At 43.6% G+C, this 24,673-nt stretch overlaps 1 protein-coding gene across 2 annotated transcripts in view; it reads right to left on the reverse strand.

Moving 5' to 3' along the window:
- POU2F3 (POU class 2 homeobox 3) overlaps positions 1 to 24,673 on the reverse strand; it is a 221,204-nt gene that overhangs the window by 61,375 nt on the left and 135,156 nt on the right. For both annotated transcript variants that reach the window (XM_082273887.1, XM_082273888.1), the window contains exon 3: positions 17,953 to 17,987. In XM_082273887.1, coding sequence (XP_082130013.1) covers positions 17,953 to 17,987 — 35 coding nt within the window. The remainder of the gene's footprint in view (positions 1 to 17,952; positions 17,988 to 24,673) is intronic.

A 24,673-nucleotide genomic window follows, 5' to 3' on the forward strand; every position in this document is an offset into this window, starting at 1 on the left:
CAGGTGTTCTGTTCATCCCATGCAGGCCATCCCATTCATGTCAATTAGGATACAGTGCCTACTCCCAATTCGACAGCCGTGTGGGTGCAGGTGCCCAAATGGCCCCATATACAGATAATGTGCATTAGGGGCCGTACACCCGCATGGCTATTTGGAGCAGCGCTTGTGTCTGTGCTGCGGCTGCATTACAATAGACATTAATGGCACTGCCAGCTACTGCGTCCCATGCTTGCAAACAGGGTCATCACATGGGCACTTAAGTACACCCCTGTGAAGGAGGTCTAATACTGATCTTTTGCTAGCTGCCAGGAATAGATCATTATAGTAGTGGTCAACTTCTATAAGGAGATGCTGAACAAAGCTACAACATCTCTGCCTGAGCCTACATACTGACTGGAAGTTCCGTGGTGTCGCTGCACTGGAAACATTGTGTTTGCATTTTTTTCTACAGTGCATTCCTATGGAGCAATCTGTACAAGCATCAGGACACCAGGAGCTGATTGTTTTAGCTCCAAAGCTTGGTATTGGATTGGTGGTTTCAGCACTTATGCCAACAGGGGCTCTCGGGAGGTGCTGAATCTGGGTGCCATTTTAAAGTGGCAATGAGACAAATAGCTGTTTCCCCTGCACCATTTAAAAAGACCCTCAAGTGCTTAAGACTGTATTCAAGGCAAACAGCTACATACACATTTGAAATACATAGGGAGCTGTTTTACCTGCCAAAACATTTGTACTTGTGTCATTTTAATAAAGAAAGCTGCATAGCTCCGCCACACAGCCCAATCCTGCCCAGCATGGCAAGGAGCCTCCATTTTTTTCCACTGCACATAGATGTCTTGCCCTTTCCCATATCTATGGCTGGACAGTTAAAGCAGGAGCAGCACTCTAATGAGCTCTGTCACTTTGCTCTCTCTTCCTATCAGCTTTCCAATCTGAGCTCTGCTGTACAAGGACTGCAAGAGACTGATACCAAGTCAAGTACTTACACTAAAAAAAGTAAATGTAAGGATGTATTATTAAATGCAGAGCAGCATTATTATGTCTGTTTTATATGTACCTGGAGTTCAGCTTTAAAGCTGTATAATGGTATTTTCTGGATTGCCTTAGATGAAATATACAGAGCTATCGGCGATTAAATAGATTTATGTATAATTTGTTAGAAAAGACAAAGCACTTTTGGCATAACTGCCATTTTTATTTCCATCCCGTGGCATATGCAGTATGTTTATTGGGGTAGGGGTAAAGTTCTTAAGTCTTTTTAATATTTTGCGCATGCATAAATCCACAATAAATTTACAATATGAATATTTTTTCACTTGTATATAATGATGTTATGAAGATAATGGAAGTATGCACATGGTTCCTAAAAGCACCGAAGGAGTTAAGCCCTGTTTTCACCTAAGTTTACTAACAGACACAAGTGTTTTCTAATAACCAGGTTCTTGCAGCTTCCCCACCCACATCTTTGGCTCCCCCACCTATTTCCCCAAGGAAATGAGACAGGAACCAACTTGGAGAACTGAATTCCCTCCAGGGACCGCTCCTCACCTACAACATTTCCTGGTAGTGAAGATATCAGGAAACAAAGAGGGCCAAGGCAAGCAAATGCAGAAGATATTGCCATGTTTGACAACACTGCAAAATCCTGTATTTGTTCATATACTAATATTGCCATAATAAAAATAATGACATCGGGCATCTAATAAGTCTTTCATATACAGTACTTAAATCAGGTACAGATTTCATGGCAAAAAATATAAATTGTAACAGAAATGTACTGCAAATATAAAAAAAAAAGGAATTAAAGGCACATTGTTTGCTTTACACCTCATTCACACAAACATACTTAAGCGTACATGTGTAGAAGGGGCCTGCATTGGGACCGGTGGCCGTGTCCATGCATCTGCTGCATCCCAATAGACATGAGTTTGATAGCCATGGATGCACTATACACCTATGCATCCTGTGCAGGCAAACCCTATGCACAGATGTACTTAGAACTGAAGGCATTTAACATCAGACTGCAAGCAAGCATGCTATTAATGCAATGTCTCGTCTGTGATAAAAATACACCTACCTGCCTGCTTGCGTTTTTCTGCGGCATGTAAACTGCACACATCACTGGCATGGGGGTTGATTTACTAAAAAGTCTGGTGCAGCTCTGCATAGAAACCAATCTGTTTCCAATTTTTTGTCAAAGCTTAACCACTTCTGGACCGGAAGGATTTGCCCCCTTAATGACCAGGCCATTCTTTTGCAATTCGGCACTGCGTTATTTTAACAGACAATTGCGTGGTCGTGCTATTCTTTACTGAAATAAAATTGATGTCCTTTTTTTCTCACAAATAGAGCTTTCTTTTGGTGGTATTCGATCACCTCTGCGATTTTTGTTTTTTGCGCTATAAACATTTCTGAAAAAAAAAAAAACAATATTTTTCATATTCTGCTATATAACATTCCCAAAAAAATGTAAAAATCTGATTTTTTCATCCTTTTAGGCCAATTTGTATTCTGCTACATATTTTTGGTAAAAAAAAATCGCACTAAGCGTATTTTGATTGGTTTGCGCAAAATTTATCGCGTCTACAAACTAGTCAAAAAGATTTATGTCATTTTTATTTATTTTTTTGCTAGTAATGGCGGCGATCTGCGTTTTTTACTGGGACTACGACATTGCGGCGAACAGATTAGACCCCTAACTGACATTTTTTACATTTTTGGGGGGGACCAGTGATATTACTACAGTAATCAGTGATAAAAATATGCACTGTTACTGTAATAATGACACTGGCAGGGAAGAGGTTAACCTAAGGGTGATCAAAGGGTTAAGTGTGAGTCTAGGGGGAGTGTTTACTAACTGTGGGGGGAGGGGCTTGTGAAATGATCATACAGACCTGTGATCCTATATAGCAGGATCACAGGCCCTCTGTGATTATTTCAGAGAGAAGAACTGTCAGCTGTGTTTACAATAACTGACCATCCTTCTCTCTCAGTGGGGAGCGATCGCAGGTGGCCGGCGGCAATAGGTGTGCTGGTTCCGTGCATTGGCATCCCTGCTGCCTAGTGGGGGTGGGAGCGCTCCTTCACGCGGCCAACGTAGAGCTACGTTGGTTCGCGCAGGAGGGACAGCGGCGGGCGGTTGGGAACATGTTAATTTAACAAGCTGAAGTTAGAAGCTGATTGGCTGCCATGCACAGCTGCCCCAGATTTTGCACTCTCCAGTTTTAGTAAGTCAACCTCATGGTCCCTGTGTGCTGGGATGAATGGTTACATCATCCCACGTTGGCCAATGGAGGTGCCCAAAGACTGGCACCTGGCGAGAAGATGCAGATGAGGGGCCGGGACCGTTGGAGAGGTGATAAGTAAAGTGCCTTTAGTTCCCCTTTAAAGCGGAAGTAAACCCATCCATTTAACAGTTACATCCATTTAAACAGTTAAATTTCCAGCATTGTTTGTGCTTTCAACCAAACTGTCAACCCATCCAATGGCTGGTGTCATAACTAATCACACGTGAAGCATCATGGCAGTTGTACATTAAACAGAGACTAAGATGGCAGCTTCCTTGGCTGAAAACGATAGGAGTGTTTACTTCCACTTTAAGTACTCTCCTATGAACGAAGCCTTACTTAAAGGGGTTCTAATTAGCCTAAACATTTTCTACTTTAGTGCATTCCTTGCAATAAGGTAAAAAATGTTTAGGTAACAGTGTGCCCCCTCAACATCCCCACCCTTATACTTACTTGAGCCCTTACTCGATCCAGCGCTGTGCCTATCTGTAGCTGTTTTTTTTAGCTCTCACCGGTTTTGCTGAGACAGTGGGAGCCATTGGCTCTTTCTGTTGTCAGTGAAATCCTGTGACGAGGGAGCAGAGGGCAGGCATAGGAAAAGGCTTCCTATGGTGGCACCCCTAGAAGAGGAGGGGCCAGGAGTGCCGGCATGTGACCCAGGAAGAGGGGGTTTGGGGCCACTCTGTGCAATTCCATGGCATAGAGCAGGTAAGTATAGACCAGGTTGCTATAAAAAAAATACAGTTTACAATCACGTTAAACTCTTCAAAATATTGAGAATTGATTAGTATCAAACATATCATTGACACTCAAATCAAAATACAGTTGATAGAAAATATAAATCCAAACACAACAAAATTAACAGCAAGTATACATACATATAAAAAAATGGTCAAATATTTATAATTTTTAACACCCTTTTGACCAGGGATCCTCAAACTACAGCCCTCCAGCTGTTGCAGAACTGCAAGTCCCATGAGGCATTGTAAAACTCTGACATTCACAGACATGAGTAGGCATGATGGGAATTGTAGTTCCAGGACAACTGGAGGACCATAGTTTGAAGACCCCTGCTTTTGACATTCTGTTCTATCAGGTTGCTACATCAATATTGTCGGAGCTTGTGCACCTGTCAGAAACGGGTACATGAATCTTTCGGAGTCTGGCACTGAGATCAGAGTGTCCATGCTGGGATGCGCCTTCCTCCCCAACCCCGTCACAATGACAGGTACATGGGCAAGGAGTTTTGGAGTGCAGTGAGCAGAGTCTGATGGTGAATTGATAGACTTGTTTTTCATCAGGTATGTGTTGCAGTTGACTGACAGCTTATGGCAGTGAACGGATCAATAGGCACTATTCTGTGCAGTAACCATCCAGGGCAATAAAAAAAAAAAGACAAACTTAATAGGGAACTAGTCACTCAATTCTCCATCAGACTCTCCATACCCAGTGGCTAAGTGGTTTCTGAAATATAAACATTGCCATATTTTGGTAATCACATCCCCATTATCCCCACTCCCTTTGTATACATTTCACTTTTGGTTGGGGAATCTCTTTGCTGCCATAGTGCTTTGTGCTGGCTGTTCAGTGTGCCCCTGTACCTTTAGGAAGGGGTGGACTCCTTCCAGGTCCAGCTGCCCTCTGCCTATCCATTCAAATGCATGTGCTCTCATTGTGGAGACTCACTGAAGTTAGAGTTAAGGACTACAGAAAACAGGGTGCCTTGACGGGGCCTGTAATTTACGCATGTATTTGCAAATGTGTGCAGACTAAATCCCTATTCCTAACGCATATTGTTATACAGGTTGATTCAGTTGATCGCTGGCTGGTTGGTAAGTTTGAGCTTGGAAATCTCTTTGTATTTGTTTGACTAAAGTTAAATGGGGCCAGGGATAGAGCCGTATGTGGAAAGCTGTCAAATTCATGACAGCTTCCCAGCACAGACATGCCCCACTCTGAGCACTGGTGTTCCTTCGTATGCCAGCTCAGAGCTGGTCTTAATTACTGCCAGTTCCCTTATCTGTGAACTGGTGGTAATTCTTTAAGAATCTGTCATTGCCATAGCGACAGGTTCTTAAAGTGGCAGTAGTAATAACTACCTGAATTTGTCACCCGTGGTGGTAATGTTACCGAAACAGCCACAAATGATTGCCTGAATTAGTTGCATGTAGTGTTGTTAAGGTTTTATTGAATTCCCAGGTCTGTGTTTTTAGAAACTGCAGCCAAGTCTTCTATCTGGCACAGTGTCATGTGTACCTGTATTCATGTGATCATACTGTCACAAGAATATTGATCACAGACCTGTAAACAGGATTCAGTCAGTATGACACTTGCTGTTTCCAACACTAGACAGTCCCCCACCACTGATAATAAAAGTAGGGTGACTAGATGTCCTCGGTTTCTGGGGTAGTCCCTAATTTCAAATAATCGGTGGTGGGGTCTATTTGTGTCTAGGTCTGCACAGTAATGTGTGTTACAAATGGGCTTTGTGCTTCGCAGCCTTCTGGATTGAAACAAAAAAAACATTAGGAGAGCCTGATCATAACAACTATTAAAAACATTTGTATGGCTCTCGTTTAGTTACAAAGTTGTGTCTGCTGTGTCTGCCTCGGCCTGCATTTCATGGATGGCCCTGTAAAATGAAAGCCACAGTGTGGACAAACATTGCAATACATAGCAGGTAGAGATATCCACTCGCGTTTTAAGAATCTATCTATCTATCTATCTATCTATCTATCTATCTATCTATCTATCTATCTATCTATCTATCTATCTATCTATCTATCTATCTATCTATCTATCTATCTATCTATCTATCTATCTATCTATCTATCTATCTATCTATCTATCTATCTATCTATCTATCTTTCTGTCCATGTTTTCTGCAAATAACTAGACACAGTAACATTTTCTGATGGTTATATTAGAACTGTTTTGAGCCACATTGGTGTGCTTTGAGGGCATTGCAGCAGTAAATAGAAAAATGCTTTCAGCTGGAAAATGAAAAGGTGGTAGCAGAGGCGTAACTAGAACCTTCAGGGCCCCGGTGCAAGAAACCATGAAGGGCCCCCCGGACCCCTGGCCGGGGCCCTTCCCTTCAAGCCTGGGGGGAGCACAGTGGGGGGACCAGGGGAGCACACAGGGGCCCAGAGACAGCAGAACACAAGTGAACTGGATAGGAGGAGTGGCGGGGGCAGCATACAGAGGAACCAATCTCCTCCATTTTCTCCTGCAGCTACAGGAGGAAAAAGGAGGACAGTGATTTCTCTACATGCTGCCCCCGCCGCCCCTCCTATCCAGGTGTGCAGGGGAGCCACACAGGCCCCCTTGACCATGGGGCCCGGTAGCAACCGCAACCCCTGCAACCCCTGTAGTTACGCCCCTGGGTGGTAGATATGTAGCATGAAGACAATTGTCTAAAAAAGAAGCAAGAGTGTAGACAATGGCCCTCTTCTATACTTTTACTGCCCTGTACTAAAACCTGCAACACCTCATTCCAGACTTGTTGGAAATGTGGATCCTAGTTAGCCAAGGCAGTTAGACAACAGGACTGTGCACAACTAATTTCATAAACACTTTAATACAGAAAATCTTTATCAATATATGTGCAAGAATTCAAGAAGAACCACAGCAACCTCCAGCAAAAGGTACAGCAATTAATCATGACCCTGTGACCTGAAGCTGCCTGGTACCCAGGGCTTTTTTTCAGCTGGAACTTGGGGGAACTCAGTTCCACCACTTCTGGCTCAGGCTCTCTGCTCTCTGCTCCCCACTATCACTTGTAAACACAGAAGTCCAGCTTCTGTGTTTATAATTGACAGCTTGTCTCCCTACGGCTCCCACAGATCTAATCTCCTGAGCGGCTCCCACAGAGTGCAGGATGGGGACATGGGAGATGCCCAGGGTGCAGTTCAGATCAGATGCCCCCACTGGATGATCTCCCTGAAAGAGAGGCAGAACCTTTTGTGGAGGGAGGTACTAGAGCCCCTCTAAGACCCTCCCACCATTAGTGAAATTTGACCACACCCACTATTTGATGCAGTTTGGAGGGCATGCGTTTGGGGGGAGGGGGAGAGGGGTTGAAGTTCCTGTACCTATTTTCTGAGAAAAAAAGCCCTGCTGGTACCTAAAGTTGAAGGTCAATATACCAAAATAAATAGGCTTGCATTTGTGAAATAGTCAAAGAGACATCACACTTAGAGGAAATATTTGAAGGTATAAGCGATCTAGCTATTTATTCAGCCATACTACATATATTATTTATTGATATGTATATTGTATTTAATATATACAGTTCAATGATAAAGAATTTGCACACTAGCTCTCAATCCAAGCTGCAATACAAAAGGTATGTATGGGGAAATTTCAAATAAAGTCAATGCAGGGTGTCAGTTTGATGTCATCAGAGGCACCTAAAGACGTCACACTGATGAAACATAATGGCTGGAGCTACAGTGATCTGGAAGAGAGAGAAGTTTGCGGAGAGGGCTGCTTCCATTGATCCGTGAACACAGTCACTACCAGTGCTCGAAGAACCGTGTGTACTAGGCATAAGTCCCATGTTTTTCAATTGCTCCACTGACTTCAATGTTGTGTGCATTATTCAGGCATTCCCATAATAAAAGTCTATGGGGCCCAAAACGCTTAATCTTGCCTAATAGAAGCTCCTGTATGGCACCTCATGCCTAAAAATGCACATAAAAAAGCAACAAAATCACCTACATACGCTAGGTGTCTGTTAAAATAGAAGTAAACTACCATGCGTGAATTTTACCTATAGGTACTGTAAATATCTCATAAACGTGCACTCTTTAGGTGATATTTACTGTAGATGCAGCCGGTGACATCACCGGCGCATGAACTCTGAAGGAACGGCATACTTGTGCCGCTCCTTCAGAGTCCTGTGCCAAAAACGGCGGCTCTACACCCTCAAAACCGAGGACCTACACCCTAATAATCAAACCAGAAATAAAGTGTACCGCCAACAAAGGAAAAAAAAAATGAATTTGACAAATGCACATAAAAGTGAGGAAAGGGAGGTGGTGAAGTGCATTAGTGCTATAGTGCAATACCATGGTAGGCCTTCTGGCCAGGAATAAAAAATTCCTCTGGTCCCGGCCAAAAAACCTGGCCCTAGAGGCAGGTGCAAAAGAAATGTGTATGATGCAGTGACGTTGGTGCCAATAAACTCAAAGTGAAGCCAATACACAGTAAGTATATGGCACCCCTGGACTGCCACCCCAGGGGCACATGCACCACGGGCTTCTTTCGGAGTACAGCCTTTGGCCAGACCAGTGCCTCTCCATTCCACAGGAAGGTATAGGAATTTCAGGGTCAGAATATTATTTTATTGTAGAAAAAAAAAGAATGTGGTACAGACATATTCAATTACAGGAAGGTATTAAGAATAAGTAAACAGACAACCAAGATAAAAACAGTTTAGTGTTTTCATATCTATGATACAAATACTTCATCAGTACAGTTTAAGGCAACAGTAAGCGCATAATGGATATGTAATGCATCCTAAATTGTCAAACAAGAAACATGAGTGGTACAGCTTAGTAAGGAACAACAAACCCAACAAGCTGTCCAGGGTTGCCAGATTCTGTCAAACTTTTTGGGGCAGTTTCTGTTCAAGTATGTCAATTTATACAATGGTAAGGCACTATTAATAGAGTTTTCCCAGAAGATAACATTTGGGGGGGAACCTGTATTCCATTTAGGCAAAATAGCTTTCTTGGCATAATACAAGAGATATGCAATCAAAAGCTTAGTGTATCAAGGTATCGGATCATCTTCCTGTATGCCTAGTAGTGCTAGCCTTGGAGAATGCACCAGGGATAGCTGGAGGCGACCATTTATGACTTCAAAGACTTGAGCCCAATACCGTGCCAACCTGGGACAAGTCCAGAACATGTGGAAGTATGTACCAGTATCCGAGTGACATCGGCTACAAGCAGAATCCCTCTGTGGATATATTCTGTTCAATCCTTGGGGAGTATAATAAATCCTATGCAGGACTTTAGTTTGTATAAGTTTATCCCTGGAAGAGATAACTAACATGGAGCTGTCTTCAATGCAGTCCTCCCAATCTTCTCCGTCCAGTGAGGGAACGTCTGCCCTCCAAGCCTCCCACAGCCTCTCCATCTTAGGGGAGTCTAGACTAATCAGTACCCTATATAATAGGTTCCCGAGCTCATTGAGAGAGCCAAAGAGGGCTGCCTCCAGGCATACAGCGGCATTTGCCTGAGAGCAGACGAACCACCAACAGACAGAAACCAGTATTGCTCCCCAATAGTATACTAGAAAGCCAGGCAATGCCAACACTCCACTTCTTAGAGGGAGACACAGAGTAGACTTTGCCAGCCGAGGGGAGGATCCAGCCCATATGAAGGTACCAATACAGCGTTCCAGGTCTCGGAAGAAGGAACCTAGAATCCACACGGGGAAATTACGAAAAATATAATTATATTTGGGCGAGGAAGACCATTTTTAATAAGATGAATATGCCCCAGTAGGTTTAATTGGAGGGACTCCCATGACAAACACTTGCCACACAATTGTACAAGCACAGGATGAACATTAGGGTCATAGAACTTACCAAGGTCACGCTGGACATGGATGCTCAAGTACTTAAAATTATCAACCCATACCAACTGAGGGTTCATAGCTGTGACTTGTGACAAGGGATCCAAGGGGAAAAGTATAGCTTTGGACCAGGTAATACGGACCCCAGAGAAGCGCCCAAACTCGTCAAAGAGTGCCTGGGCGGCCCACAAGGAGGAGTTTGCATCATGGAGATGTAAGAGAGTATCGTCTGCATAAAGCAACACCTTTTCCTCCAGGTGACCAACCCGCAGCCCCTCAAACTGCTGGGAAGCCCGTATGAAGATTGCCAGTGGCTCCAAAGCTAGAGCTAAGAGGGAGGGAGAAAGGGGACACCCCTGGCGCGTACCCCGCTGAAGGGGAAACCTCGTGGAGATCTTGCCATTAGTGTGAATACAAGCGGTGGGATCATATAGCATACGCAGCCAACTTAGGAACTGGGGGACGAAACCCATATATGCCTAATATCTCCCAGAGGTACCCCCACTCAATGGAGTTGAATGCCTTTTCGGCCTCCAAAGAGTCAATGACTCTAGTGCCCCCGTTGTCATGTGTTGTGGACAAATTAAGAAAGGTTTTTAGATTGATGTTGTTGCCCTTACCAGGCAAAAACCCAGTCACAACTGACAACTGATTAGCAGGGATATTTGCTAGAATCTTTGCGTCTACAATAAGTAAGTAAATCGGTCTGTAGGACGCACATTTTTCAGGGGCCTTACCAGGCTTGGGCACCAACACAATCACTGCCTCTTACATAGACGCAGGCAGAGACCCCTGGGGAGAGTCTGGGGGCCAGTAGATCTTGATAGGTGGAGTAGAATTCAACCAGAATCCCGTCAACACCGGAAACATTCCCTGGCTGCAGTTGGGCTATAGCTATCTGCACCTCCTCCAACAAATTTTTCCGGTCGAGCCTATTGCTGGTCTCCTGTGATAGAGTAGGGAAGGTCACCGCATCCAAATACATTTAAGGTCTGATTCCTCATAGTCTACCCTAGTAGAGTACAATGAGCTATAATACTGTAGAAATCGATGATTAATTTTGTCAGGCCCAACCAGGGGAACCCCTCTCTTATCTCGGATTCTACCAATAGTGGTTCTATTCAAAACAGAATAAACATTCCTGTCAGTGAGAGGGGATAAATAGGGAGCACACTCATCACAAAGGTGGCAGCGATTCCAGCCAAGAAGCAGCATCCAGGGGATTAGTGAAGAATCTGGTGGTTTCCCCATCCACTACCCGCAACTTCGCTGGGAACAGGATACTGTATTTGATCCCTTTAGCCCGCATGGCTGCCTTGACTGCATCAAATCAAATGATCTGCGTTGTTTCTGCATCTCCATAGTGTAATCTGGGCAGAGGAGCAAATTATTATTCTGTTATAGGAGCATTTCCTCTTAGCCCGTGAAGCCCGTAGAATCTCATCTCGGTCTCTGAAATTCAGCAACCTGAAGATTAATGTGTGGGGGGGGGGGAGCCCTCTGGGCTTGGTTGTGGCAGCACCCTGTGAACCCTCTCTATGGTAAAATAAGGGAAGAGCAGAGCCAAAGGTAGTATAGAGCGCAGCAGATCCTCTACAAAAACAGTGGGATTCTTGCCCTCAGCCCCCTCTGTCAGGCCCACTATGCACAAGTTATTCCTCCTACTGTGGTTTTCGGCATCTTCAACCCCATATATTCTAAGGCTCTCACCTTGGTTTGCAAAGTTCAAATCGCTGTGGTATGCACCTGTGAGATGTCCTCCACGTGGCAGACGTTGCTAGGCATTGGTGAACCTGGTACGGATCTTGTCTAGGTCCTGTCTAATTAGGCCAGTGTCCAGCTGCACTATTTTCCCCATCAGGACAGACTAGCAGGCCGTTATCGCCGCCATAACTTCAGGAATGCCTGGGAGAGAAGGAGCGGCAGTGTCATCCACATGATCTGTCTGGGTAGCCATACTGGAACGCCCCCCCAGGGCTTCCCGCCATACACGGCACAGGACAGGTTGGATCGGGCACACACTGGGGGAAAACTACGTTTCTTTCCCCCCTAGACTTCCTGGATGATTTGTTAGGCATAGGGGATCGATTCACCCAGCGCAGGATAAGGGCAATCTAGGTAAGGAGAAAAGGAATTGATTCACTTTAGCAGACCTCAGGAAAGCACGACTGCTCACTTCGCCATCTTGGACATGCCCCCCAAGGTATCAGAACTTAGAGAGCTTAGGGAGAGCCTTGTCTACAACTGGGGACAAGCCTTGTGCACAAGGCCAGACTCAACCCAGGAGGAAAAAGGTCCTCCTACCGCCCCACTGTTTCCACCTAATTATATCAGAGAAGTATTAACCGACCCCCAAGCTGGCCAAGGGGATCAGGGTTCTTTCCCTAACAACTGATAAGAACAGATACTACACTTGTTCTTAGCCAAAAGGCAGGACAGGAAAGGAGGTGTGCCACATAAAATGCCTTGAGCAGTTAATAAGTAAGTTGTATAAAATATACATACAATAGTTTACCTTATAAGCATTATTATAAACAAATGCTCTGCTTCTGTACTTGCTTTTTATACAAATGTTACACATTTTTTTTCTATTACTTGTTTTTTTTTTGCCTTTCATTTTTTGCTCCCAAAACACAAATTACACATACGAAGGAGCTGCACACGTTGTGGAGCTGAAAGAGGTGACAGCCTATATGTGCTTCTACAGTTCTCTGTTCTCAGCCTCATTTGCATGACAGAGATGAAGCTACAAAAACTCTACGCTCAAACAGCCTGTTCAGGCTTGCTGGAGTTTCCAAAGAAAAATACAAATCTCTCCAAAGATAATCAGTTTACTGAAACCTCAATCTAAAAAAAAAAAAAACATCTACATTGTCTGGACGCTTAAATTATGTAAATACAAAGGAGATTACATTAAAATAAAATAACTATGTCCAGGGGAAAAAAAATCACTTGGGCATTTTCCCAGGCACAATTGAATAAAATAGTATTTTAATTATACACTTTAACCAGTTTCCGGCCATCTCACCTACATATACTGAGGGGCGGCGGCTTCCACAGGCAAAATCACATACCTGTTATTTCCGGCTGTGTCCAATCAGCGGGTCCAGTGGACTTGATGTCACCCGGGACCCGCCAATCATTCCCAAGAGAAGCTGAACGGTGGTCTGCCAATGTAAACAAGTGACAAGGGAAGACAGAGATCTTGTGTTTCTACTAAGCAGGAACGCAGGATCTCTGTCTTCCCACAGTATAAGCACAGTATAAGCACCCCCCACACAGTTAGAAAGCACTACCTAGGGACCCATTTAACCCTTTTGGTTGCCCCTGGTGTTAACCCCTTCCCTGCCAGTGTCATTAGTACAGTGACAGTGCATGTTTTTTTAGCACTGAACAATGTATTAGTGTGACTGGTCCCCAAAAAGTGTCGCTTAGTGTCCGATTTGTCCGCAATGTCGCAGTCCCACTCAAAGTCGCTGATCGCCGCCATTACTAGTAAAAAAAAAGAAATAAATACAATATACATACATCCATAAAAATATCTCAAAGTTTGTAGATGCAAACCAATCAATATACGCCCTTTGGGATTTATTTTACTGAAAACATGTAGCAGAATGTCAAGGCCATGAAAGAATAAAACAAAGAAGTGGCCCCATGGGATTGTCACTCCAAACACCCATTTGTTTTATATATAAATTTTACTCTTGACCACCTAAGGACTGCCCACCGTGCATATACCGCAAAATTACAAACATGTACATGATTTTGCTTAAAGACTCTAGGGGGCGCGAGTGCGCCGCTGGAGCCGCTCTCCCGCTGTTATTAGAAACAGCAGGAGCCAGTCCGTGTGACAGGCGGCCGTGATCGCCGCCAGACGCCGCGATTGTCAAGGAGACTGACAGAACAGCCGTCTGCCTATGTAAACAAGGCAGACGGCTGTTCTGTCAGACAGGAAGGGAGAGATTGTGTGTTCCTAGTAATAAGGAACACCGATCTCTCTCTTACTGCAGTCAGTCCACTCCCCCCACAGTTAGGAAGCACCTCCTAGGAGCACAGTTAACCCCTTGATCGCCCCTGATGTTAACCCCTTCCCTGCCAGTGTAATTTAGACAGCAACAGTGCATATTATTTAGCAATGATCACTGTATTGGTGTCACTGGTCCCCAAAAACTGTCATGGGGTGTCAGATTTGTCCACCGCAATGTCGCAGTCCCGCTAAAAATCGCTGACTGCCGCCATTACTAATAAATATAATAAAAAAAAAAGTCCATAAATCTATCCTATAGTTTGTAAACGCTATAACTTTTGCGCAAACCAACTAATATACGCCTTTAGGTATTTTTTTTTTTACCAAAAATATGTAGCAGAATACAAATTGGACAAAACTGATAAAGAAATTTGTTTTTTGTTTTTTTTATTTTTTTATTGGGAATGTTTTATAACAGAAAATAAAAAATATTGTTTTTTTTTTTTTTTCCAAATTTTCGGTCTTTTTTTGTTTATAGCGCAAAAAATAAAAACAGCAGAGGTGATCAAATACCACCATGGGAAAAAAGGACGTCAATTTATTTGGGTACAGCGTCGCACGACCGCGCAATTGTCAGTTAAAGCAACGCAGTGCCGTATCGCAAAAAATGGCCTTGTTTCATTTGACAAGCTGCCTGCTGCTGCTAGGAAGATTTACCTCAGCTGCTGAGCACAGGATTGGTGACAACTTTTTTGGTGGGAAACATCTAGCCAATGAGTGTAACCTTTTATTTCTGTCCTCTCCTGTCACTGGGCGGAGTCAGCATTTACCTCAGGTCTGTCAGCTGGACTCACCTTGGGATAATCCTCAGCCTTCCTTCTGGATATTTTGACCTTCTCTCAGCCCAGAACGGATATTCTACTTCATGAACTACTTTAAAGGACTAATTCCCTGGGAAAAGGGCTTGCCTCAGTCATTTAAATCATTTTTATTTTTATATTTCCCCCCTCAGTTTTTACTAGTGACAGCGGTATCATTGCTTATATCTGTGGGCCCTGGGTCTGTATTGTACCTCTCATTCCTGAAGTGCAGGGCTGCCCTGTATACTGATGGTGATAGGTTACCTGAGGTCAGCCAGGGAACTTTTCATCCACCTGTAGGCGAACCAGGACCTGAGGCCGGACCATAGAAGCATCACGGCCTGAAGAAGGAGCGCATGCTCCGCAATGCGTCGCCGTTCTATTACACTGTGTCTCCAGGAAGTGACATCATGGCCCTTCTACCTGCGGACCCACGCTGCTCTACCACCGAGTGATCAGCACATCCCCTGCCATTCCACAGGAGATTGCAGCTCATCCTCCACAGCACCAGCTCCGTCAGGATTCCGGAAGGACCCCCCCCCCCCCCGGATGAACACTGCCCAGATCCTCCACTACTTAGAGATGCCTGTTTTTATCCTACTCTTGTGAGTAAAATTCTTTTAATTGTTATTTAAATTTTGCATTGCTACACTTAGATCGGCGCCCGGTCTTCTCTCCTCTTTTCTAGGGGTGAGTGAAGGCTCTGAGGGCCGTGAATGTACACAGATTTCACTCTTTTCTGCCTGCTTCAGTCTCCTCTGTGTCAGCGTGTCTTCCCTGCTCAGTGTGCTCTGTCAGCCTTTATCCATCCTTTCCTCTTCATTCTCCTGTCTCTAGTGCTTTCATTTATATTTCACTTATCACACTTCTGATCTGTGAAATGTTTTCATTGTGTTTTCATTTGCTGCAGTTATTGCAGATACTGTACTAGAATGGTTAGTGCTCCTGTCCTGTTATTATATCAATGATTGTTAGGGGAGATTGTGTGGTTGCATGTCTGCCTAACAGGCTGATCAGTCAGTTTATCATCATTGGCTTTTCTGAGGGTTTTATTTACTTTGACTACAAGAATTAGGCTGTTTAACGACTTAAGGACCTGCTGCCATGTATATACTGCGGCAAAGTGGCACTTTGCGCAAAACAACGTACCTGAACGTTGTTTCATTCAATAGCCACTAGATGGCACCCTCGCTTGTCAGTATTAAATCTGTGAATGAGTCGATGTGTTTTATATATATTCATATTTTTTTCCCACTTTTTAATTAGGAAGGTCCCTTTCACAAGGGCTTTCCAATCCGGTCCACCTGTCAGTTTTTCAATGTCCCATGCAGCCCTATGGAGCAGCGGACGTCACTGGAGACTTCTTCGCTGACACCCGCTGCTATCCAATCCAATCCTGTCCATGAAATCCAGATGGATGAAAACCCTATTTTCCATCCATCTGGAGGATCGGATCGGATAGGATCAGATGAAAACAGACAGGCGGTCCGTTATCATCCGATCTCCCTTAGAGGAGAGCAGGGCTCTGACAGCTCCATCTCTGCACACAGAGTGGAAACGGAGGTGTCATCCACCTGCTCAGTGGGGATCAGCGGATTGACCCCCGCTGAGCAGAACGAACTCCGTCGGGCGCACCGCCTGTGTGAAAGGAGCCGAAAAGTTAAAGAGCAGTGCACATAAAGTACACAATGTGTCACAGAAAATGACATGTAGACATGATAGTGTTTTATAATGTTTAAAAAAAAATTATGATGAGCAGATCCTGCTTCATATAGTTCCTCCATTTGTTTATTTATTTATTATTTATTTATATAGCTGTGATTCCTGAAGAGTCCAATAAGTTTAATCATTTGTCATTTCCTAAGGGTTCTTTATTGATCAAATTATTGATTCCCTATTCTCATTGATTTACCAAAATCTACAGAAAATCAAGCTCTTTTTGTGATTAGAGTGATTAGACCATTTGGTCCAGATTCCCCTTTTAGTCAAATCTGACATTAAATCTTTTTGTTTATTCTCTGCTTTTGGTCAGGAGCTTGCAACTCATTGGTCATTCACATCTTGCTTCATCTCAAATGTAATTTCTTGATAAGCAGCATGGAGATTCAATAGTGAAGCATTGGAAGGCTTTTGGTGTAGCTGCATGATCAGCCACAGAGATCTGCATTCTCCAATGCTCCTCCTCCTCTCAATTCAGTACAGTGTTTTGCTTTTCTTTTAGTACATCACAGTGCAATTCTACTACAGGGCTGTAGAAATCTGCTTTGCAAAACACTGCTGCCTGGTAGCAAGTTTATTCTTAAAGCCAGAGTCCAGTGAGCATGGGAAAAGTAAACCCCTAGTCTGATGGTTAATGCAACATATTATATCCCTTTGGCTGCTGAATTACAGTTCTGCCATGCTCCACATATATCTCCTGGGTGTTGTTATAGATTTATAAAATAAAATAAAAACTGCAGAGGTGATCAAGTACATCCAAATAATAGCTCTCTTTGTGTGGAAAAAAGGACATCAATTTTATTTGGGTACCGTGCCGTACGACCGTGCAATTGTCAGTTAAAATAACGCAGTGTTGTATCACAAAAATTGGCCTGGTCATGAAGGGGAGTAAACCTTCCAGAGCTGAAGTGGTTAAAGCAAACCTGTACCTTAATACCACCCCTCTGCAGTTGTATACATTCCCCTATGGCTCCCCTGCTGCTCCATTCAGCTGCTGGGGCGAAAGAGAACAAACAATACCTCTGGGTTTGGAGGAGCATATGATTCACTCTATGTGATAATGCTGGTGCTTGGTGTTTATACATTTTCAATCAACCTATGGAATCCGCGGCTCATGGTGAGAAAAACCTCTTAACTACCTCTAAGCCTAGGGCAGTGGTCCCCAAACTGCAGCCTGCAGGACACATTTTTAAGACAAGATCCTTTGATTACCTTTAACTAGCCCTTGGGGCAATATTTTATCCAATTATGGAGCAGTATTTCTCCCACTGACACCTAAGATAGGGCACTATGCCTCCCACTGACACCAATAATGGGGAATTATTCTTCAATGACACCAACGAGGGGGCATTATATCACCAATGACAGCTACCATGAGGTATTTTTCTTCCTCCTGCTAACCACAAGTGCTAGACCTTTTTTACTCCTTATTGCCACTGTCTGACCTACTAAGGTCTAAAGGATAGTCAACTGGCTCTGGTCTAGAGTTTATTCAGATTTCCTTTCTTTGCTTAGTTGATGTTGTACGTACCTGTCTGCTAAAATCCAGGCTGCTTCTCTCACCACCTAAAATGGAAGCACAGGCAAAATCTTATGTATATGGAACTAGTTCATACAAATGTACATGTAGGATGTAAGAAGATTAGTTTATTATGAAATCACTTTTTTTCTTTTGATTTAAAGAAAAACTGTTTAACATATTTGTTCAGTAAGTTACAAGTGCCGCTAAAAAAAACCCATCCCAAAAAAAACAGAAAAATCAGCACAAGGGACTTACAGTCAGTAGGATTTGTTCCTTGTCCTTCATCAAGAGGGCCTGACTATGCCCACCCTTTCCTCCCAGCCCCTCCATTCAATGAAGCCATACTATAGATTCTATAAATAAAACATGATCTATGAATGGAGGGGGTGAACCTCTCAATCATCCCCCTGTCCTCCATTCATTGATCCTGCTTCACTCACAGAAGCTGCAGTACAGCTGGGAAGAAGCTTTGCACAAAGGGCAGGCATAGTTAGGCTCTCTTGATGAAGGTCTGTGAGAGGCCCTTAGTTCTATTAACCCCTGTTGCACCAGAAGTCTATGGCAACAAGAGTGGGAAGGGCATAGACAGAGGAGGATTTCAACTAACAGAAGAAGAATCATTCTTCTGACACATTCTACCGACTGTCAGTTATGTCCCAAGTGCTTCTCTAAATGCCGAAATCCTACGTGTGCTGTGCATCCCCCCTTCAGTCCTATGGAAAGTTCATACTCTGTTTTGTCGCACTAAAAACTCTCCATAGGACTGAATGGTGAATGCAAAGCCCAAGTTTTGAAGCATTGTATTTAATATTTTACAGTAAAACCTTTAGGAATGTATTTCAATATAAAGTATTATAAACAGAGGGAGACTGAGTATCTAGCATTGCAAATTTGCATTTTTAGAAGCTGCTAATATAATAAAAGCGAATTGTCTGGAAGATACACTGCACAGATAGGATTTGAAGGTCACGTTATTAATAATATGGATTGCAGTCTACCATGCAACCTGTTACCAAAATGCCAACAATCATTTGTTAAGAGCACATACAGATCATGCTAACCTATCCATCTCCAATGCCCATCTAATTATGGAATTCTCCAATTTGTTAAAGACACATACTTAATATTTACTACACTTTAACTCACTAATTTAAGAAACTTAAAGTCAGTTTCGAGTTATGGTAGATCTGTTTGGGCACCTTGCAATTACTGATATTAAAGTGGTTCTAAACCCTCAGGTAATACACAGAGATAAAACAAATCCGCCTACATAAGTTGTACATATTTATATGCAGTCTTCTCTTCTCTACATCTGTCCAAAGTGCAGAATTTTTAAGCTTGTCTGGGAGTTTGTAAAAAAAGGGGGGGGGGGGGAAGCTGAAGATACACTTTGCAGAGCTCAGTGAGGAGAGCTCTGAAAGCTGATTGGAAGGACGGCACACACCTCCTTCACACAGCACACAGGAACAGAGCTGAGGCTGTCAATCAGCTGGAGGTTCCTCCCCTGTCACCTTTTTTCTCTTGGTGTCAGGGAAATTTGTCAGAAGTGACTCATGGGTATAGTAGAGGAACCAAGTAACAGACAAAAGTATACACTATAGAGAGATTTTGCTTTATTTAAGGTTACTGAGAAATTTAGAAAACAGAATGCAACCTGAATAAACATGATTATAACATGGATATACAATGTTAAATAAGTAAAATAGTAGAAACATAGAGCTTGGTTCCAGTGGTTATCTGGCAGGATGTGAACCCCAGTGCAAGTATTATAGATCTCCAAAGGGGACTTATACAGCAAGAGTTGTCCAAGGCCTGAATCTCCTGGATTCTGTCACCCCATGACCCTAACAAAAAGCATAACAGAGCTATACAATAGAGAATGTGGTAAAAGGGAAGACCGTCACAATTTTACTGTGAAATCCGGGGCTGCCACACCTTCTCAAATTTTCCAGGGGCACCCACGACTTATATAAGTCAGCCTTTAAAGTGGCAATACAGCATTAACCATAGCCTCCCAGGCCAAACCAAAAGGTGGAGCAGAAGAGGACCACATTTTTAGCCTTCTTAGCATAGTATATATAACATGGTTGATATCAGGATTTTCGTATGGTGGGGTCTCTGGGCATCACCATGTATTCCCAGTAGAGCCAGCTCCGGGGATGTGGGTATGCACAAATCAAGTTTTAGGTTAAGTGTTTCAAAAATTGAGGACCAGAACTTTTGTATCACCGGGCATTCCCAGAACATATGAATGTAGGTCCCCACCTGAGTGTAGCATCAGGGGCAGTGGGTGTTCCTTTCCGGGTACACAGATCCCAGCTTAACCGGGGTGAAATAAACTCGGTGTAAAAATTTGGTTTGAATTAACTTATTGCGGGAAGAGATTACTAGTTTTGGGCTATCCTCCAGTAAAGCCTTCCATTCCTCTCTGTCAAGGGAGGGAATATCCTTCTTCCATCGGTCCCACAGTTTCTGGATTCTGGGCACCTACCTGCCTATTAGGATCCCATATAGCCCCAATAGTGTTTTTAAAGTCAGCTTGCGACATTAATTCTTCTACTGGGTCTAGTTGCAGAGTAGGCACTCCCACTAAAGCCCCCCCCCCCCCCAGAGCAACCACCATCACCAGCAACAAGGTGTACCATGTCATAGATAGGGGCAAAAAGCCCCCTATGAGGAAGATTCCCCTCGCCATACTTCATACCGTCCCTTAAAACCTGCAACTGCAGATTCCCCATCCCCCTCCCCGCATTGCCCACAACAATAAGTAATGCATTTTTCCCCAAACAGCAAACAGAACCTGAACAGAATACATCCGTGAGGGCAAGTCCCTGAATATCAACCATGACCCAGCAGGTCTCAACGGAGATGCTCGCAATTGACAAAATGTTTTTCTCCAGGGGAGGCCCTGGGGCACAAACTTAAGCAACAACTTGGCAGTTTAATAGGAAAATATCCCCTTCATGTTGGCATATTCTTCAGCCCTACAGGTGCATCACGCCAACAGCACCATGCACAGTCCCAGTATTATCCCACAGTATAACGATATAACGATAAGGATCGGGTAGTGACACTCCTCCAGCCAACAACTGCATGGAGCCCATGCCAGATCCAGGGTTACAAATAAAGTGCAGCATCCTGAGCAGGGACATAGCAGATGCAGTTCCAGGTGCGGCGTCAGGAGGGGCCCGTGGTCTCCAGGAATTAAGCAAAGTCAACAAAATATACTGCAGGCAGTTTTCCTCCTGTCCTCCAATATGGCGTGCAAATCTTAGAACTATATGCATCAATGCACAGCATAGCCAACAGGGCTGAAATAATTAGTTAAAAAGAGTATAACGTTCCTCAGTGCAGGTAGATCCATCTGAGATTAATGATGGGGTGGTAAGGTATCCAGCCACAAGGCAGCCTCTTTAGGTGATGTGAAGAATTGGACCACTTCGCCATCTTGCACCCTCAGTTTAGGAAGAAATAGCATGCTATACCTACAGCACGCAATTTTAATTTGGTAAAATGATCTTCGGAGCTTCTGTGTCTCCATAGAATAGTCAGGAAAGAACATCAATCCTGCATTCTGGTACTTTACTTCACCAACTTTCTTTGCAGACCTGAGGACTTCGTCCAGGTCCCTTAAGCTCAGAAACCCGAATATCAGGGTGCGCGGGGGGGATCCCAGGGGGCCCGGAGTAGGTGGGATTCGGTGGGCCCTCTCCACTGTATAATACGGGGAGAATTGGGCATCAGGGAGAACTGAGCGCAGTAGTTCCTCCACAAACGTAGTGGGGTCTTTCCTCTCCACCCCCTCAGGCAACCCCACTATCCGCAGATTATTCCTCTGATTTCTGTTTTCAGAGTCATCCACTTTATACTCCAGGGCACTAAATTCTGGAATTTAGTGAAATGAAAGCAGCAGAGTGCACTGTAACAATGTCCTCAAGCTGATCTGTTCTCTGCTCCACCTCTGACACCCGGGATCTTATTTTATCAATGTCCTGCCTCACAAGTCCCACATCCAGCTGCACAGCTTCAATTTAGTTTGTAAGGGCTGTCTGGAATGTGGCAATGGTGGCTATTATCTGCTGGAAGCCTAGGTGTGTGGGTTCATCCATCCCCTCAGCATCAGTCTGTGAGGCCATGGTAGAGACAGAGTGAAGCGCAGACGCCAAGTGGAGAACTGGATCAGGCTTTACGGCCTCAGGAAGTGGCGACAACCGGAGCTTTTTCCACTTACGGTGTGGAACGGGGGTTCCTCCAGGCATCAAGCAGCTAGCAGGGTACACCTACACGGCGCAGGATAGACAGGAGAGCCGGATTAAAATCACAGGCCTGCAGAGCTCCGGACCATGTGTCCTCTTACAGCGCCATCTTGAAAACTCCCCCATGTCTGAAGTTTACAACCACTTTAAGGCAATTATTCTCTTCCTGAACTGTGATGTTCTCCAGTGGACACCAGAGGTTTTCATCTGCATTTAATGCTGTTTTGATTTTTGCTGACGAGCAAGAAGGAATACAAAATAGGGAAGGTATTTATCTACCTAACGTGATGAAATGAGCTGAATTCTCGAGAAAGTCTAATCAGTCAGAAACTCCTAATTTGTTCTGCAAATCTGCATATGTTAGGGCCTCATGTTTTTCTAACTCTCCTAGACTCAATTCCTCCAGGCAACAGCATTTTGGCAGAAAAAAAAAAAAATGCCTGATGCTTGTAAGCACATGTAACACATTTAGGCACCTTTAGGTGTGTCAAGAGCTTGGGCATTAATTAATTTCACTGACCAAAATAAAAATGTATTCTGGCCATTGAAATGAATTACCGCTCAAGTGCTAAACGCGGCTACTATTAACACGTGTTTAGGTGCGCCAATTGTTTTTTTTCTGCGTCTGAACTCCTCTAAATGCCTATGTGTGCTTATACACATAGGCTAACATGCAGGGGCGTTTAGAGGCAGGGGAAAAAAAACACCAGATGCAGCAACAGAAAACATGTCCAGTGTGCATGAGGCCTAACAGCAATGCAGATTTTAGGTGTTTGTTAATGAAAAGAACTGATGGCTCAGCAAAAGCAATAGCAGAGGTAATAGCCACTAAAAGATCCATTTGTAACTAAGAGATTATCTTTTTCACTATATTACCAAAAGTATTGGGGCGCCTGCCTTTACATGCACATGAACCCTAATGGCATCCCAGTGTTTGTCCGTAGTGTTCAATATTGAGTTGGCCCACCCTTTGCAGCTATAACAACTTCAACTCTTCTGGGAAGGCTGTCCACAAGGTTTAGGAGTGTGTCTATAGGAATGTTTAGGGGAAAAGGAAGGAAGTGATTGGCGCTGCCTAGTGGGGTATTTTGGGAATGTAATTAATGGTTGCTACACTCCTGAGTAGGGTATTATATGGAAGTCTATACAATATCATTTATATTAAGACCTGTGTATAATATACTAAAATCATGTACCAAATGGCAAAACTGTGTAAAATCAGAGTAGGTCTATATGCAAAATCCAAACATAAAGTAAAAACCTAATAAATTAGATCAGCAGATACATATAATATGTGCAATGTGCAAAAAAGTGCAGTAGTGAATATCAGGAGTGAAGTGATAGGTGATAAATATCAATTAAATAATATCCAATAATAAATTAGCAACCATGAAATAACAATCAATAAATATAATCATAAAAGTACTGATAAATATGAGTGCAAAAATAATAATATATATATATATAGCTGCCAATGAATAAATAAGTGCAAAGGTGCAAGGGTGAAAAATTCCTTCTTATATATAGCTGTGCAAAAAACGGCAGTATAAAAGGTAAAAAAAGTGTCCGTATAAATTATCAAACAAATAAATCCAAACACATGTGCTGTCTCTGTGATTTTAGATCCAGATAAAGTCCTAAATAAGTGTAGTCCGTATATGGTGGTTAAAGTGCTCTTTTCTCTATGCCCAAAGTATGGTGAGTGGGCAGAAGGAAAAAGTGTTCCCCTGAGCCTGGGGTCCTGCGCTTACCAGATTCCCTTACCCCTACAGGGGTAAACAGCGGGTCGATTTTTAGGGGATCGCTCCCACACACTGGCAATCAGGATGTCCCCAGACCTCGATTTCTCTCCTTTGTGGTATTCAGAAGTCAGCTCAGTAGGTGTATTAAAATCCAGTACAGTACCCGGGTATGTAGGAGAAAAGGGAAGGAGCCTCCAATAGTGTAATATTGTTTTTTTAAAAAAGCTTTATTATTGTAAAAGACATGTACTCACATAGTATAAAAACACAATGTATGCCCGTCTGGCATAGGAGCCGCAACCTCCTCTCTCGCGGTGCACGCTTAGGGATAGCGTGTGTGCCAACCGCCGGATGTGCGTTCCAAGCCTTGGGTTCGGTAGACGGAAATGACGTGGTCACGCTCTCGAACGGTTTCGTCTCACTGACGTCATCTGGAGAAGCCTGATGACATCAGTGAGACGAAACCGTTCGAGAGCGTGACCACGTCATTTCCGTCTACCGAACCCGAGGCTTGGTACGCACACACGCTATCCCTAAGCGTGCACCACGAGAGAGGAGGTTGCGGCTCCTATGCCAGACGGGCATACATTGTGTTTTTGTACTATGTGAGTACATGTCTTTTACAATAATAAAGCTTTTTTAAAAAAACAATATTACACTATTGGAGGCTCCTTCCCTTTTCTCCTACATACCCGCCAATCACTTCCTTCCTTTTCCCCTATCTATTTAAAT

Source organism: Pelophylax lessonae (genome assembly GCF_965119305.1).
Source record: "Pelophylax lessonae genome assembly, chromosome: 12".
Classification (NCBI taxonomy): domain Eukaryota; kingdom Metazoa; phylum Chordata; class Amphibia; order Anura; family Ranidae; genus Pelophylax; species Pelophylax lessonae.